The sequence below is a fragment of the Panthera pardus genome, unplaced genomic scaffold (assembly GCF_024362965.1).
Source record: "Panthera pardus isolate Hobbes unplaced genomic scaffold, ASM2436296v1 HiC_scaffold_22, whole genome shotgun sequence".
Lineage (NCBI taxonomy): Eukaryota > Metazoa > Chordata > Mammalia > Carnivora > Felidae > Panthera > Panthera pardus.
The window spans coordinates 74425481-74443823 of NW_026526788.1; the positions used below are offsets into that span (position 1 = coordinate 74425481).

General features: G+C 40.8%; 1 protein-coding gene across 1 annotated transcript in view; it reads right to left on the reverse strand.

Annotated features, from left to right (window-relative positions):
- The window catches only part of CACUL1 (CDK2 associated cullin domain 1), a 74054-nt gene extending 59125 nt beyond the window's left edge, over positions 1-14929 (reverse strand). The window contains exon 1 of the mRNA XM_019459586.2: positions 14139-14929. Coding sequence (XP_019315131.1) covers positions 14139-14505 — 367 coding nt within the window. The 5' untranslated portion in view covers positions 14506-14929. The remainder of the gene's footprint in view (positions 1-14138) is intronic.
- Between the last annotated feature and the right edge of the window lie 3414 nt (positions 14930-18343).

Genomic DNA, 18343 nt, shown 5'->3' on the forward strand with positions numbered 1-18343 from the left:
AGTATTACCCTGGCATACAGAAGACCCTAAATAAATATTTGATGAATAAAATGCCATTCAGATGTCTGGTCAGAACAACTGCAACTACAAAGTATGGACCTATATATAACTCTACCCATAGAGGTTAATAGCCTAATGACTACAGAACTAGAAAGAAAAAGGGAAAGCCAGTTTCTCCTGCCAAGACATGTTACAAAAGGCTATCAAAAATAATTTTTATATGGTATTTAACAGTTTACCATGTGATTACATACAGTCTACAGCTTACAGAGTTACAGTTTAAAGAGGAAGTAAGCACGGCACCTGGGCAGCTCAGTCTGTTAAGCGTCCCAACTCTTGGTTTCAGCTCAGGTCATGATCTCACAGTTCATGAGATCGAGCCCCACATTGGGCTCTGTGCTTACAGTGTGGAGCCTGCTTGGGATTCTCTGTCCTTCCCCTGTTTTTGTGTTTGTTCTCCCTCTCTCCCTCCCTCCTCCCTCCCTCTCTCTCTCAAAATAAATAAACATTAAAAAAATAATAAAGAGGAAGTAAGCAGCATTCATTTCCTTTAGGGATTTGGGACTGGGCCTTATATAAACATTACAATGACTTTCCCTTAAGGTTTCATCAGTGTCACTTTATGCAATACATGTCAAAAATGGCAAGACAAGACTCCCAATGAGACCCTGAAATCCGGCCAATCAATCAATATCATAGTGCCACTTACTGCGGCACAACTCCACTAAACTGAAAGGTAAGAAAATACCCAGTAACGACCACAGATGCTATAAACAGAGCATATTTTAAGACCTGAATGTATTAACTGATACGCTTGCCAAAGGATCAACCAATCTGGAAACTGGCAGATGCAAAGGGTAGGATTTACTAAAATCAGTTAACACTTTTCATCCAATTCAAAAGTCCATTTTAACACATTTTTAATCATTAATTAAAAAAAAAAAAAACAGAGTGATTTCAGAGTTCAATTTAAAATACCGTGAAACTTTTGTTTACCTGAAGAGAAACATTTGGTGCACTAGGTTAATCACTCTCCTGACACCACTGCACAGTATTGTCAGTCAAGGCAAGATCCCCCCCCCCCCCCCCCCCCGCTGTCCCTGTCTTTATCCGTCTTTATCCCCTCACTGCCTTTTACCCTCAAACCCCAGTCCCACCTGCCTCCATCCCCAATACTTTGCAACAGGGAACCATTCATTCCACTCTATTTAATATATTTGCAATATGAGCAGATGTGACGTGCTACATCTGAGCAAAAGCTTTAAAAGCCATTTAGTGCTTCTGTCCACTGTCCTCTGTTTGCCTCTGCCAAGAGTGACAGGACCCAGAAAAGAGCTGCTCTTGCAAATGAGAGGACATGTGAAAAGCCACAGCCAACTGCCAGCCACAAATATAACATGAGCAAGAATAAACCCGCGCTGTTCCATAAGCTCCTGAGATGTGGGGAGTTATTATCACAGAAAGCTAACCAATGTAGAATGTAAAGCTGAACTAAATAATTACACTTCCCAAATCGGATTCCACCAATGAGACACATCTGAGTGAAATCTGGAAGGCCAAAGTGAGACAAAGGATGTATTATTGCTGCCGGTGATTCTGGCAAGTCAAGAGACGTTAGAATTTGTGGCATCCCAACTCCAAGTTCCAGGGTCTGGTGACCAGCTTCAGGGATGAGGGAGGCAGGTGTGACGACGTAAGCATAGTGGTGTCGCAGCACCAGCAGGAGCCTGCCCTCAGCTCGAGTGGAGCAGCCTCACTGACTTCTATACCTCCAACCTCTTCAACAATTTTTCAAGGACCTAATTCCAGTATTAAATCTCTTCTTGCTTTGGAAACCTAGTGATTGCTTGCACTGAACTATAAATGATAAAGTATTTGGTACTGGAGTAGTTAAGGACACACTCTCATAAGCTAGGAAGCTGGCTCTTGTTTTCCCATCTAGTTGGATTTTTTTTTGTTGTTTTTAAGTTTATTTCTTTTGAGAGAGAGAGAGAGAGAGAGAGAGAGAGAAAGAGTACATGAGCTGGGGAGCAGCGGAGACAGAAGGAGAGAAAGAGAATCCCAAGCAGGCTCTGCGCTGGCAACACAGAGTCTGACATGGGCTCGAACTCACGGGCCACGAGATCATGACCTGAGATAAAACCGAGTCAGATGCTTAACCAACTGAGCCACCCAGGCGCCCTGCGATCTAGGTGGATTTAGACAAGGATGACAGTGCCAACATCAGATAACATAATACAACAGGACCTGTCAGGCAGCAGTAAAGAGTTAAATGATCACCTATGGATACCCAGAATAAAGTTCTTGAGGAAACGACATGGCAGACTGTTCTGGCAGTTATGATGGAAATGAGAAACACAGACTGTGGAGTAAACTGATTCTGGTAACAGGTGAAAACTTTAAGAAAATGATTAGCTCAATGAACAAAGACCAAAGAGCATCTGTGACTGTCATAAAAGAATCTCTTAATTCTTACAGGCACAGGGTTGACATAGCTCAAAAATCAGAAATAGAATGATCCTGCAAGTTACACACAATAACCATACAAAAATAATTTAAAGCTTAGATAAATCTCTTAAGTGAAAGGGTACTGACTGTGAAACAGTACGACCTTGAGACTTGAAATGGAACCAGTCTGGTGGACTCTGATCAATCTGGGAACTCTAACCTCCCAAGTCACTGAGCCTTCCCTGCCTAAGAAGTACCGTCCTCCACAATATGAGGCTAGTCTTTACCTAACTGAAGACTCTGTCATGACATTACCTGAAACCTACAAGGAAATGCAGATCTCCACATGCCTTACCTACAAGCTGTCCCTAAATCTCCAACTAAATCAGATTCTCCAGGGGAACAAGTACTAAATATAAACCAACGGGAGTCAGCTTACATTCCAAAAAACACTACAGACTCTTGGAAGACTCTAAGATGTCCAAAGACATTAATATCTTATGTTGGAGGGGTGCCTGGGTGGCTCAGTCAGTTAAGCATCCAACTTCAGCTCAGGTCATCATCTCGTGGTTCGTAAGTTCGAGCCCTACGTTGGGCTCTGTGCTGACACCTCGAAGTCTGGAGCTTGCTTCAGATTCTGTGTCTCCCTCTCTCTGTACCCCTTGCGCGCTCACACTCTGTCTCTCTCTCAAAAACAAACACTGGGGCACCTGGGTGGCTCAGTCGGTTAAGTCTCCAACTTCGGCTCAGGTCATGACCTCACGGTTTGTGGGTTCAAGCCACAAGTCAGGCTCTGTGTTGACAGCTCAGAGCCTGGAACCTACTTCAGATTCTGTTTCCTTCTCTCTCTGCTCCTCCCTCACTCATGCTCTGTCTCTCTCAAAAATAAAATAAACATTTAAAAAATTTTTAAATAAATATTTAAAAATTAAAAAAAAGAAAATATGTTAACAAAAACCTAGAGAATACACATGGGATCAGATTCTACGGGTACTGAGTAGAAGGAAACACAATTTTAGATAACACTTAAGTTATCAAAAGGAATATACTCACTAAAGATTATTTATTGCACTACCTCAAGCAACTAGATATGGTTATTACAGTTTGCTCCGTTAACTGGCTCAAACCTGGACTCAATGATGGCCTACATTAAAAACAGCTCGATCTCCTGCTGAATAAAAGCAGGATTAACAGCAGATCAGATACCAAGGAAGACGTAGCAATGGAAACTATCTGAACTGAGGCACAGGGAGGGGGAAAAAAAAACGGAAAAAGATAATGATCAGAATCTCGGTGATTCAGGGTACAACAAGTGGTCTAACAATATGTGTAACTGACGGGGAGTGGTAAATCTAAATACATACATATATTCACATATATATATAAAATGAATGATAATGTTCCAAATTTGACAAATTCTTTCTTTTTTTTTAATGTTTATTTACTTTTGAGAGACAGAGAAAGAGCATGAGCAGATGAGGGGCAGAGAGAGAGGGAGACACAGAATCCAAAGCAGGCTCCAGGCTCTGAGCTGTCAGCACAGAGCCCAACGCAGGGTGCGGGGCTCAAATCCACGAACTATAAGATCATGACCTGAGCCAAAGTCGAACGCTTAACCAACTGAGCCATCCAGGCACCCCAAATTTGACAAATTCTAAAACCCTACAAATCCAAGAATCTCAATGAATAAAAAGAATAAACATAAAGAAAACCCTACCCCAAGGAATGTAACAACCAAACTGCTGAAAACTTAAGGCATAAATGAAAATCCTAAGAGCAACCAGAAAAAAAAAGACACGTTAGAGAGAGTAACAAAGATAAGACTATACAGACATTTATTAAATAAGAAACAAGGCAGGCCAGAATACAAGGAAAAACATCTTTAAAGTGTTGACAAAGAAAAACACAACAAAACACAAATTGCCCATCTAGAAATCTATATCCAACAAAAATATCCTTAGAAAATAAAGGTAAAGTTGGCACAAAAACAGACACTCAAATCAATGGAACAGAATAGAGAACCCAGAAATGGACCCCCACAAACGTACAGCCAACTAATCTTTGACAAAGCAGGAAAGAATATCCAATGGAATAAAGACAGTTTCTTCCACAAGTGGTGCTGGGAAAACTGGACAGCAACATGCAGAAGAATGAACCTGGACCTACTTTCTTACACCATACACAAAAATAAACTCAAAATGAATGAAAGACCTAAATGTAAGACAGGAAGCCATCAAAATCCTCAAGGAGAAAGCAGGCAAAAACCTTTTTGATCTTGGCCGCAGCAACTTCTTACTTAACACACCTCTGGAGCCAAGGGAAACAAAAGCAAAAATGAACTATTGGGAACTCATCAAAATAAAAAGCTTCTGCACAGCGAAGGAAACAATCAGCAAAGCTAAAAGGAAACCAACAGAATGGGAGAAGATATTTGCAAACAACATATCAGATAAAGGGTTAGTATCTAAAATCTATAAAGAACTTATCAACTCAACACCCAAAAAACAAATAATCCAGTGAAGAAATGGGCAAAAGACATGAATAGACACTTCTCCAAAGAAGACATCCAGATGGCCAACTGACACATGAAAAAATGCTCAACATCACATCACTCATCATCAGGAAAATACAAATCAAAACCACAATGAGATACCACCTTATACCTGTCAGAATGGCTAATATTAACAACTCAGGCAACAACAGACATTGGCAAGGATGTGGAGAAAGAGGATCTCTTTTGCACTGCTGGTGGGAAGACAGGCTAGTGCAGCCACTCTGGAAAACAGTATGGAGGTTCCTCAAAAAATTAAAAACAGAACTACCCTATGACCCAGCAATTGCACTACTAGGTATTTATCCAAGGGATACAGGTGTGCTGTTTCGAAGGGACACATGCACCCCCATGTTTATAGCAGCACTATCAACAATAGCCAAAGTATGGAAAGGGCCCAAATGTCCATCGATGGATGAATGGATAAAGAAGATGTGGTATGTATATACAATGGAGTATTACCCGGCAATCAAAAAGAATGAAACCTTGCCATTTGCAACTACATGGATGGAACTAGAGGGTATTATGCTAAGCGAAATTAGAGAAAGACAAACCTATGACTTCACTCATATGAGGTCTTTAAGACACAGAACAGATGAACATAAGGGAAGGGAAGCAAAAATAACATAAAAACAGGGAGGGGGACAAAACATGAGGGACTCTTAAATATGGAGAACAAACAGAGGCTTACTGCAGGGGTGCTGGGAGGGGGGGATGGGCTAAATGGGTAAGGGGCATTAAGGAATCTACTCCTGAAATCACTGTTGTACTATATGCTAATTTGGATATAAATTAAAAAAATAAAATTAAAAAATAAAAAATAAAATTTTAAAAAGAAAATAAAGGTAAACTACTTGTGCAGACAAACGAAAGCTGAATAAATTCAAGACCAAAAGGACTGCACGATAAGAAATGTTAATGGAAATTCTCAAGGCAGAAGAAAAGTGGTGAAAACTTGGGTCCAAGCAAAGGAATAAAGAGTAATAGAAACAATAACTAAGTAAATATAAAATACTTTCCTATTTTTGATTATTTAAGACAAGTTTCATATATTATGATTCCATTCATATGAAATATCCAGAATAGGTGTACCCATAGAGACAGAAAGCAGGTTGATGGATGCCAGAGGCTGATGGGAGGGAGGAATGGGGAGTAACTGCTTAACAGGTAAGACACGTTATTTTAGGGTGATGAAAATGTTTTGGAACCAGATAAAGAGATAGTTGCACTACACCGTGAATGCACTAGATGCCAGTGAATGGTTCACTTTAAAATGGTGAGTATTATGTTACATAAATTTCACCTCAATTTTTTTTCAAGATAAATGTTTGTTTTAAGCTGAGTTAGCAACTCTATATTTGACACGTTATATGTAGAAGATTATAGCAGTGGCAACACAGTGTAAAGGGCAGGAAGAAGAAACGAAGTATACTGATATGATTATTATACTATATGTGAAGTGGTCTAATACTTGAAGGTACACTGTGATAAGTTTAGTTTTCATACCGTAAATACTAAAGCCCTATATAAAAAAAAAAAAAAAAAGCATGCTAATAAGCCAAACTGGAGACAAACAATGAATCATAAAAAATAATTAATGAAAAGACAGGTAAAGAGGAAATTTAAGAAAAACAAAAGAACAGAGGAGACAAAGAGAAAATAAATTGGAAGATGGTAGATTTAAACCCTACCATGTCATTAATTACATTAAGTGTAAATGGTCTAAATGTTCCAATTAAAAGGCAGAGGTTGTTAGACTCGATTTTAAAAAGCAAAACAAAACCACATGCTGTATACAGGAAATGCACTTTAAATACATACAGATTACAATAAAATAATAGGAAAAGATACATTGTGTTAACAGTAATTCTGAAGGAAAAAAAAAAAACTGAACAGCTACCAAGAAAAGCATCCTTCAGAGTAAGATAAAGACAGAGTTCCATAATGATCAACCAACCAATTCAACAAGAAGATTTAACAATCCTAGATATGATACACCCAACAACAGATTAATGGAATTTAGATCCACAAATACATGGTCAGCTATTTTTCAACAAGTCGCCAAAGTAAGTCAGTAAAAACAGGATAATCTTTTAAATAAATGGTGCTGAAAACAACTGGATATCCATTCAAAAAAAAAAAAAAAAAAAGAACTTCAATCCTTATCTCTTACTACACACCGGTATCAACTCATAACTTAGATCACAGATCTAAACATAAAAGCTAAAACTATAAAATTTCTAAAATAAAATATAGGAAGAAAAATCTCCCTGATTATGAGATAAGCAAATGTTTCTTAAGATTAAAAAAAAAAAAAACAGTACAAGCTGTAGGAAAAAAATTGATGTTAGACTTCATCAAAACTTAATACATCTATTCTTTGCAAGACATGGTCAAGAATAAAAAGACAAACCAGAGAGATAGCACTCATAATACATATTATCTCATAAAATATGTTATCTAAAATTAATGCTGAATTCTTAAGACAACCCAAGAAACACAAAGATTCTCACAAACAAAATTACATTAAAGGGCAATAAGCACATGAAAAGCCAGTGGCATGTGTCTAAGAGAAATGCAAAACAAAACCACAATGAGATATTACTACTCTCCCTCTAAAAAGGCTAAAATTAAAAAAAAAAATACAAAACCAAAAAAAAAACCTTACAATTCCAAGAATGTGAAGCATACTTAGTATAAATAAGTATGTGCAGCAAATGGAACTTTGACACATTCCTAATGGGAATGTACAATGATACAGCCATTCTGAAAAAACAGGTTGGCAGTTTCTCATAAAGTTAAACATATAACTAATGTATGACCAAGCAATTCCATTTACAGATATATTTATGAAAACCTATGTCTAGGGGCTCCTGGGTGGCTCAGTCAGTTGGGTGTCCAACTCTTAATTTCGGCTCAGGTCATGATCTCACAGTTCGTGGGTTCAAGCTCCGTATTGGGCTCTGCACTGGTGTGTGGAGCCTGCTTGGGATTCTCTCTCTCCCTTTCTCTCTGCTGCTGCCCCACCTGTGCACACGCACACTCTCTCAAAATAAACAAATAAGCATTAAAAAAAAAAAAAAAAAAGGAAGAAAGGAAACCTATATCTACACAAAATCCACATGATGGTTCATAACAGCTTTATTCATAATAACCCAAACTGGAGACAACCCAAATGATCACCAACAGATGAACAGATACACAATTTGTAGTATCCCAGCCAAAATAGAACTCAGCCCTAAACTCAGTAACATGCAAGAATATGAATGAATCTCAAATACAGGGTGAAGGAAAGAAACCAAGCATGAAATAATACAGATTATATGATGCCATTTATATGAAAACCTAGTAACAGAAAGCAGTGGGGCTAGGGGGTGGGGAACTGAAAGCAAAGAGGCATAAAAAGTATTTAAATGATGAAAATGTTCTCAACTGCAGTCATGGTTACCTTTGGAGAGATAGTCTTCCTTGGGCTTCTTGCACTCCTACATGTCTTGCTGAGTGTGCTAAGACTGCAAGACCCAGACCAACTGCTCTTGAACCTGAGCCACGCTACAGCTGGTAACCTTGAAAGGTGAGGTATTATCTTCCCCTGAACAAAGAAGAAGCTTGCTTACTGCTTTCTATAAAAGCAGTAGATTCCCCAAGTTCAATATTCTTCAGCTGCAACACAAGCCCAATGAGGGAGCATCCATCTTGGCCGTCCTGTGCTTGTCTCTGGAGACTTGGGGGGTAAGGGGAACCTATGCAAATATGCTGATTCTCACCCTATTTGTGGTGCCATGAATAACATTTCTTTCTCTGAGTTTCCTGACTTCTGCCAGCATTCGTAGCAATAGGCTAGCTTCTAGCTGGCTCAAATCCTAGATAAAACTTTATGCCTCAACTGGGTACAATTTACTGAATATAAATGGAGAAGGAAGGAGAAAAGGTGTATGAGAAAGAAGAAAATAGACAAAGAGGAGAAAGAGGAAGATTAGGAGAATGAAGAGGACGAGGGAGGGAAGGTGAGTTTGGAACACCAGAAATTCCTTAGTAGGCAGAAGAATGAATCTAGACTTATGAAGACAAGACTGTTTGAGTGTTTTTATCATATTCAACTCTCTCTACCTCTCTCTCTCTTAAATGTCCTCCAAGACCCTTCATCAAGGAATTAAGAAATACACTGGTGAAGGATACACGGATTTCCTTGAAAACTGCTGTGGTGGCTGTCCTTTTTAGTTCTGGGCTAAAGATGGGTAATACTGCCACTAAAAGGAGCTCCCTGATTTCAATGGGATAGTGGGATTTCCAAGGTGATAAAGGACAAGTAGAAGCACTTAACCCTCAGATATAAAGTAGGCCTGGTTATTATAACAGGCAGGAGGGCCAGACCCGTTATCAGAATGGCTTGGATCTCTGGTGGTGGCTAACCATAGTGTCCATAAGAAAAACAGATGTGGAGTATACTAACGTATTACTTGACGAGAAGAAAAAAAGAAAATGAAAACAAAAAAACTCTAGATATATCAAACGGAGGCCTGACTTAAGTGGCCACAATGGAAGAGTTATGGCATATCACCTAATACGCAGGCTGAACTTGTTCAAAGACACAGAGCGCCTGGAAAAAAGGAGATAATGGGTTCCACTGAGGAAGGACCCTACAAAATTCCATCAAGCGCATAAAGTCATTCTCCTAGCCTTTTCCAAATAGAACATGCAGTTTTTCATCAAGGACACAGTGCATGTGGGAAACAGAATCACTCAGGCTTTTTTTTTTGGGGGGGGGGGGGGGGGGTTACTTAACGCCGGCTCTAAGCCCGTATTAACCCTAAGGGACCAGAACGTCACTATGGTAAACCAGTCAGATCAGGAGCTGTGATGTCACATTGAGAAAGAGTGTTCTGGCTTCCATCCAGCTCAGTGGGCCCAGTGAATCCACAGACCCACCCTGTAATTTCCCCAGTTCTTGAACACACAGTTAAAGGCTCCCTACACTACGTAGTAAGGGTCATGAGCATAAGAAGGGCCAAATAAAATCCCCTAGATGTACCCCTTTCTAACAAAATAAACCCAAAGCAAGAGCGCACCTCTGTGGAAACGAGAGGACGGAACCAACTTCAAAGACGTAAAAGACACAGGGATGGTAACTGTTACGACATTCTGTTTCACTAACCTATTGGGTCAGGGCAGAGAACCTGAATCTTGAGAATGACTGTGGATTACAGTAAATCGTCAAGTGGTGACTCTAGTTGTAGTTGTTGTTCCAGATACGGTCTCTACTGGGACAGATCAACACAATCCCTGGCGCCTAGTATGCATCTATCAAGCTAACAAATGCGTTCTTTTTATCTATTCCAAATACAGACCGCCAGAAGCTGTTTTCATCTTACAGTCCAGAAACACACCTTCACTGTCACAGCTCAGGGCTTCATCAACACTCCAGCTATCTTCCATTATTTGGTCCACAGAGACTCCAGGCATCTCAACACCTCACAAGTCCACTACACTGTTAGTGCAACCAGCAAATCCTGTATCCATACCCACACTTGGTGCCATCTCACTTTCTACTTTTTGCCAACTTAAGAGGTGGGAAAAGATACCATTACTCTTTCAATTTGAATGTCTCTTGATTACTTAATAATTCCAAACATCTCTTTCTATGCATGTTAAGATTTGTTATTCCATAAGCTATTTATTAATATCCTTTGCCTATTTTTCTACAAAGGTTGCTGCCCTCTTCTTAGGGATGTGTAGTTCCTTGTCTAGTCTATATATCAATCCCTTATCAATACTGGGCACTACAAATACCTTCCCTCATGCTTTCATCTTTCACTGAATGAAAATGTTTAATTTTTATATAATCAAAATCACTACTTTTTCACCTTCATATTTTTGAAGCATTAGGAGTCCCTGGTCCCTAAGAAAAGAACTTCAACAATGTCTTCCATTAATTTTATAATTTCTCCTCTCACATCTAGGTCTTTTTAATTTATCCATAACCCATTCTGCCTGTGCTATAGGGTTTGTTTTTTCTCCATATACTGAGCCACTCTCCCTAATAGGACTCCTTTCTCCAGTGATTTCTCTTAAGCTCCTGAACACATACGGGTAAGTCTCCACTATCTAATTTGTTCCCAAGTCTATTTTTCCGTTCGTGCACTTACACTACAGTTTTTATTACTACAGCCTTGAAACAGTATCTTAATTTCCAATAAGGCAAACCCCACCAAAAACAAATCTTTAAGACTGCTTTAGCTATTCGTAAACTTTATTCTATCTGCCATATGAGTTTTAGATCTAGGTTACTGAGTTTGTCAGACAAACCAACTGGAATTCTGATGGCAGTTTAATCGAATTTATAGATTAAAATGGAGAAAACTGACCCTCATAATAATAAACAAACACATCTCAAGAGCATGGAAAGATTTATTTAGATTCTCTTCTGGTTCCTTATTCAAGTTTTAAAGTTTTCTACAGACTTTACAGTTTTGTTGCTTTTATTGTATATGATATTTACTTCTGATTCCCTATACTAGCTGTTTATTGCTAGTGAGTAAATGTTATTAATTTTTATGGTTTGATCCTATTTTTTTTAATGTCTGTTTATTTTTGAGACAGAAGCAGAGTGTGAGCGGGGGAGGGGTAGAGAGAGAGGGGAAGACACAGAATCTGAAGCAGGCACCAGGCTCTGAGCTGTCAGCACAGAGCCTGATGCAGGGCTTGAACTCACGAGCTGTGAGATCATGACCTGAGCTGAAGCTGGACACTGAACCGACTGAGCTACTCAGGTGCCCTATGGTTCGAATCCAGGAACCTTGCTAAACTCTTACGAGTTCTAATAGTTTCTCTTAATTCTAATGGTTCTTCCAGGTAAGTGATGTTATCTGCAAATAATGGGTTTTATTGCTTCCCTTCCTATCCTTACACTTATTTTTTCCCTTTGTAGTGTTAGCCAGGACTTTTCTTAGAATGTTAAACAATAATAGTGATAAAGGGCATCCTTAACTTGTTACTTATCTTACAGTGAATGAATCTAAAATTTCTCTATTAAGTATTATTATTTGCTGTAGGTTTTTGGTAATGACCTCGATCTAGTTATCTCATATCCCAATCGTGGGAAAAGAGTTTTTTATCACATAGCTATTGGACCTTATCAAATGCTTTTATGGTATCAAGATAATCATGATTTTCCTCCTTTAGTCTATTAATGAGATAAATTATATTAACAGTAAATAGATGTTGAGTCATATTTACATTCTTAAACTCCATAGATCAGGATTCTTTTAACACATTGTCAGATTTGATGTGTAGGATTTTCATATCTATGCTAATAACTGAAACAGGTCTATAATTTTCTCATATTGTCTTTATCTAGTTTTAAAATCAAGATTTCACTAACCTTATAAAACAAACTAGGCATCTTTTTATTTCCGTCTCCTAGAACTTGTAAAAAGGAATTGTTATTTAAGAGTCCAATGCAACTCATTTATCTCAGTCCAGTTTTTGAAAGGGGAGGTCTTTACCCTTCCACTTTGTTAAATATTTATTAGTTCAAGCTATCCATTTCTTCTGATACCAACTTTCAATATGTATTTTTCTAATAATTGATACTTTTCATCTTATTAACCTACAGGAATTCATAAAATTCTTTGCTGAAATCTCATGCTTGTAGTTACTTCCCATTTTTTTCACTTAATTATATTTTTACGTATTTTACTTGATCAGTCTTACCAGAGGTCTATCTAGCTTATCGATCTTCAAAGAACGATCTTTCGGTTTAGCAAGTCTTTCTTCTGTTCCTAATTTCGTTGGTTTCTGCTCTTGACTGGATGTTTTCTGAACTCTCAAATGAACTGTTTAAGCACTAAAACAAGATCCTGCAGCATTTAGATAAGTCACTAGGCCACACTGTCCAAAGCCTGGTTTCACTACCAGACTCCAATACACAAACTATATATTATTCTCACATACACATGATACAAAAAAAAAAAAAAAAAATCATATCCAAATCTTACCAACCATACCTACATATGAATGTCTTTGACCAAAGCTGTATCTTGAGGGCAAATAGATTAGATTAGATTAGATTATGCGCTGTTCCCACCAAAAAAATAAGGCTGTTAAATATATATTTGAATCAAGGCAGATATTTTCTCTACACAGCTAATTGGACAATTACTGGTACTGCTTGATAAAATTAGTAACTAGAAATGAAATCTCCAGTTGCTTTACCAGATGTCATTTAAAACTTGCAGTTATTAATAGGAGAGAAAAATCTGGCTGCCATGGTCACTTTTCACCACTACCACCACCTCCAAAAAAAAAACAAACAAAAACAAAACACCCCACTCAAAGCAAAAGCACTCTTTTTTCCTAGCTATAGAAATTACGTTTAGGGTCGGTTTAGGGTCAGTTTCAGATTACAAAACAGATTTTGGTCTTAAATCTTTCCGCCTGCAATTGAGCATTAACGCAGACCACTAACAAAGTTCAACGTTATCTTGTACACATGCTAAATGGCTTATTCTTAGGAGTGTACGCTTTGACAAGTAATTTTATACATTATTAGCTTCAAAACGGATGTCGCTCCCACCGCATTGGTGTCACTCTAAAAACAACTACAGTTCTCTATCAGGACGTAGAAAGTGCACGCTAGTGAAGGGAAGGAAAGAACGAGGTGTAAATATTGGTCAGCTTTCTAATTCCTGACTTGTCGAACGCGGACTAGCTAAAAGCACAAGAACACAACTTGCCAGATTTCTGACTACAAAAAAAAAAAAAAAAAAAAAAAAGAATCCTTTAACGAAACTCAGACGGCCTAATTTTCCCCTCACGTTTGAGGGCGAAACTTTTCAGGGGCAACGGAGAAGAAAAGGGCTTCTTAATGCTGAGAGATAGCCAGCCGTGATAAGGCTCGCATTTGCAGGAGAACTCGGGGCTGTGGGCGCACCAGGCTGCTTCTCGGGGCCAGGTAACACAAGAAGCCAGGGCCGCTAAGGCGCTGGCCGCAGACACCGAGCGAGGGGGGGGGGGAGGCGGGGAGGGGAGGAGAGACCCGGGCCTGAAACAAAGGAAGCGGGACTGGCCGAGAAGGGCGGATTCGGTGTCCGGGTGGAGAGGAGAAAAGCCAAGGCTGCAGGGAAGAGGCTGGACTCACAGAACTTGGAGGTGGAGGTGTTGATGTTGATGGTGGAGCTGGGAGTGGGGGCGGGGGCCGCCTTGGCCACGGCGGCGGCCGTGTCGCAGCTCTTCAACATCATGATCACCCCATTGGCCTCCGGCGGTGGCGGTGGCCCCATCGAGAGCCCCTCCTTGGGGCCTTTCCTGTCCACCGAGGCCGCGGGCACCGCCAGCAGCTGCCCCCCTGGCGGCTCTCGCGCAGGGGCTGGGATCGACGAGGGGGGTGGCGGCGGTGGCGGGGGCTGCCGGAAGCCGTCCACCGCGGCCTCCCAGTTGTTGTGGTTCTGGTCGTCCATCATCGCCACGTAGCTGCCCCACTCCTCCTCTTCCATGCTTTCCTCCATCCTGCAGGCCCCCAGCACCCTCCCGCCTCACAGGCACCTGCCGCCCGTCTCAACCCCGGGCCAGGGGGCACCGCGGCCACCTCGAGCTCACATCGCCGGCGGCCGGCACGGGCGCGGCGGGGAGGGGAGCGGCGCGCCGGGTCTCTCCGTCTCAGCCGAGCAGACTCTTCGAGACAGGGCTGACGGCGGTGGGCGCTCCCGGGCTCTAGCCTGGGAGAGGCAGCCGTAAAGCGGCAGCGCCCCTCACGACATTTTACAGCAACTTCCAACAGGCAGTTGGAAAGGGCAGCTGGGGGCGCGGCCAGCAGGGCACGTGGTGCGAGGAACGAGCCAGGAGAGACCAAAGTGAAAAGGGGCAGGAGCTGTGAGTCACCCCCACGCAAAAGGGCAGAGGTTTGCCCCGCCTCGGCTGGCCTCGGCGCTGAGAGGGGAGGGGCCGCGGGTCCGAAAGAGCCGCCGTCGGTCCCGCCCCCGGCCCAGCCCCACGTGACAAGGAGTTTGCGCAAGCGCGTTCTTTGTCTGGTTACCGGGACGACCGGAATCTGGCTGGCCCTTGAAGATGCGCCCAAAACCGTTCGGCGTTCGCTATGGTCCGGGCCCCCGCTTCAGTGGTGTTTTTCGTACGCCCTCCGGATTAAATGGGCCACCGCACCGCGCAGAGCTTCGTAGCCCCGGCCTTTGGTTGACGACAGAGCTAGGGAGCCACGAGAGGCCCTGGTTCGCACGTTACAAATGGGTGGGACTATCCTGGGTGGCCCTTGACGAGTCTGCTCGTGGGCCTCAGCCCACACTGCGGAAACCTTCAAAACCAAGAATAAAAATCGGAAACGTAGCAAGGTGTCTTAAAAAAAAAAATGCGAGTGAGCTCTTCATGGATTCTTCTTTTGAAGTGTCTTAACTTCTCCATACACTGAGGCCAGGAATTTTAAATTTTTATTTTTTTTAATGTTTACTTAATTTTGAGAGAGAGCGAGCAGGAGTGGGGAGGGGCAGAGAGAGCAGAAGACCCAGAATGTGAGGCAGGATCCAGGCTCTGAGCTGTCAGCACAGAGCCGGTCGCAGGGCTCGAACTCCCGAGCCATGAGATCATGACCTGAGTCAATGTCCCACGTTTAACCAACTGAGCCACCCAGGCACCCCAGGAATTTTAAATTATTAAATGCAAAGCTTTTTGTAGTGTTTAACAAATCTGACTACAAATTTGAGATTATATGGGAGAGTTCAGAGGGGCAAGGGGGAGAGGTTATGTAGCTCTATTATAATTTCTTTAATTCCTCTGCGTTCTCCAATTATAGCAATAGCAGTATATTATATGAGAATATATGTTATAATTGTTGTGGAGCACATTCTAGCTACTTGTGATAAAGTGGAGAAAACACCGTTACTACACTAAACTAGCAGATAATCTTTATTTCCACAGATACGAAGGTAGTGTAAAGAATCACTTCAGCCAGTGAGAAATCATTGTCTCGGATGTTCTTCAATGTCCACGTTTATTTCGGCTCCTCTACCTATGTTTTCCCATATATTCTGTACTATACTTAATGGAACTGTTTACCAACCAGTTAACAATGATTTAATCAGACAGTGTTCTCACATATGAATTCACGGCATATAGTTTTTGAAGCAGTGCATGTTTTTAATTGCCTGGGCCTAGAACTATGCTAATTATCTGGCCCTGGGAAGTTTGGGGAATACTTCTTTTTTTAGTTTATTTATTTTGAGAGAGAGGACACATGTACGGGCAAGGGGCAGAGAGAGAATCCCAAGCAGGCTCCATACTGTCAAAGCAGAACCAGAGGTGGGTGGTGGAGGGTGGAGGTTGAGGGAAGCTTGATCTGTTAGATCATGACCTGAGCCGAAATCAAGAGTCAGAGGCTTAACCAACTGAGCCACCCAGGCACCCTGGAAATATTTTTTTAAGTAAAAGATAATTGAGTGAAACCCTAAGGGTGGGAAAAAAATGTAACCTTAGAATTCTATGCCTAGCAAAAAAGACGATGGAAAAAGGAAAACAAATCATCTTTTTCAGACAAATAGCAACTGGTAGTTTTTCATCAATAGACTTTCTAGGTGGGTGGGTATGTGTGACTGGAGATAAAGAGAGGTCTCCACATGATAAAATATTCAATATACAAGGAAGATACAAATCATAAATATATCTCTAATATGTATATCTCATAAATATATCTCCAATATACAAAATATGTGAAGCTAAAGTTGACAAAAGTACAAGAAAGAGAACTCTATCATCATAGTAGCTGATTTTTCCATCTCTCTCTAATAGATTTTAGTGGGTTGAATAGTAGCCCCCAAAAAGATACATCCATGTCCTAATCCCTGAAACCTTACTTTATTTGGAAACAGGGTCTTTACAGATGTGCGTAAAGTTCTTGAGATCTTTCTGGATTGGTCAGGTAGGCCATGACACCAATGACTAGTGTCGTCCTAAGAGAAAGACAGAGGGAGATGTGAGAAGAGAAAACAGACAGGAGGTAATGTGACCACACAAGCAGAGACTGGAGTGATGGAGCCACATTCCCACTTACATGTCAACAACCACCCAAATCTGGAGGAGGCAAAGAATGGATTCTCTAAAGCTTCCAGAGAATTCTGCCCTGCCAGTGCCTTGATTTTAGACTTCTAGCTTCCAGAACTGTAAGCGAATACATTTCTGTTGTTTACCACACTATTTGTGATAGTTTGTTACTGCACCACTGGAAACTAATGCATAGATCAAGGGGACAAAAAAAATCTTTAAGGAACCAGAAGATCTGAATAACACAATTAGCAAGCTTGATTTAATGAATACATGTAGAACAATGCATTCAACAACTACAGAATATAAACAAGAATATGTAGAAAGTTGACAAAAATTGAACGTACTAGGTCATAAAGCAAGTCTCTCTACAATGTCTAAGGATCGGTATCACAGCAACAACTCACCCAGTATGTAGTTAAATTAGGAATCAATAACCAACAGACAGCTGGTAAACCCTCAGGCTTCTACTGTTCCAATCAACTCACAGGTGAGAAAACCATAACGGAAATTGGAAAACATTTAGAACTTAAGGTATTGGTACTCTCTTAGCAATGTAACTTCCATTCTATCAAGGCCCTACCAGCATACTGGTGGCCACTGAACTCTTCATGTGTGTACTGCCAAAATGGCCGATATAAGACATTCATTTTAGCTGCAATTAAATACACCATTATGGAAAACTATAATGATGATTGGGCCAAAGCAATCACTGACAGGGTGCAACTTGCCATATAAATAAGAAGAAACAAGGGCCGGGTGGCTCAGTTGGTTAAGTGTCTGACTCTTGATTTTGGCTTGGGGTTCTCTCTCTCCCTCTCTGCTCCTCCCTGACTCGTTCTCTCTCTCCCTCTCTCTCTCTCTCTCAATCTTCCTCTCAAAATAATCATTAAAAATTTTTTTTAATTAAAAAAGAAGAAGAAGAAACACCACCTGGGGCTCCTGGCTGACTCAGTCGGTTAAGCATCCAACTCTTGGTTTCAGCTCCAGTCATGATCTTACAAGTTCGTGAGATTGAGCCATACATCAGGCTCTGCACTGACAGCACAGAGCCTGCTTGGGATTCTCTCTCTGCCCTTCCCCCCCCCATTCCCGTGTTAGCTCCTATACGCTCTCTTTTTCTGTCTTGAAAAATAAGTGAACGTTAAAAAAGAAAAAGAAACACCATCTACCAAAGAGAAACCAAATGGACATGTTGACAACTGGGGTTTTTTTATGGATATTCTGAGACATCATTATATTACACTTAAAAGCATATATTTTAATACTTATTAACTTAAAATCTTAGATGGTTTGTTC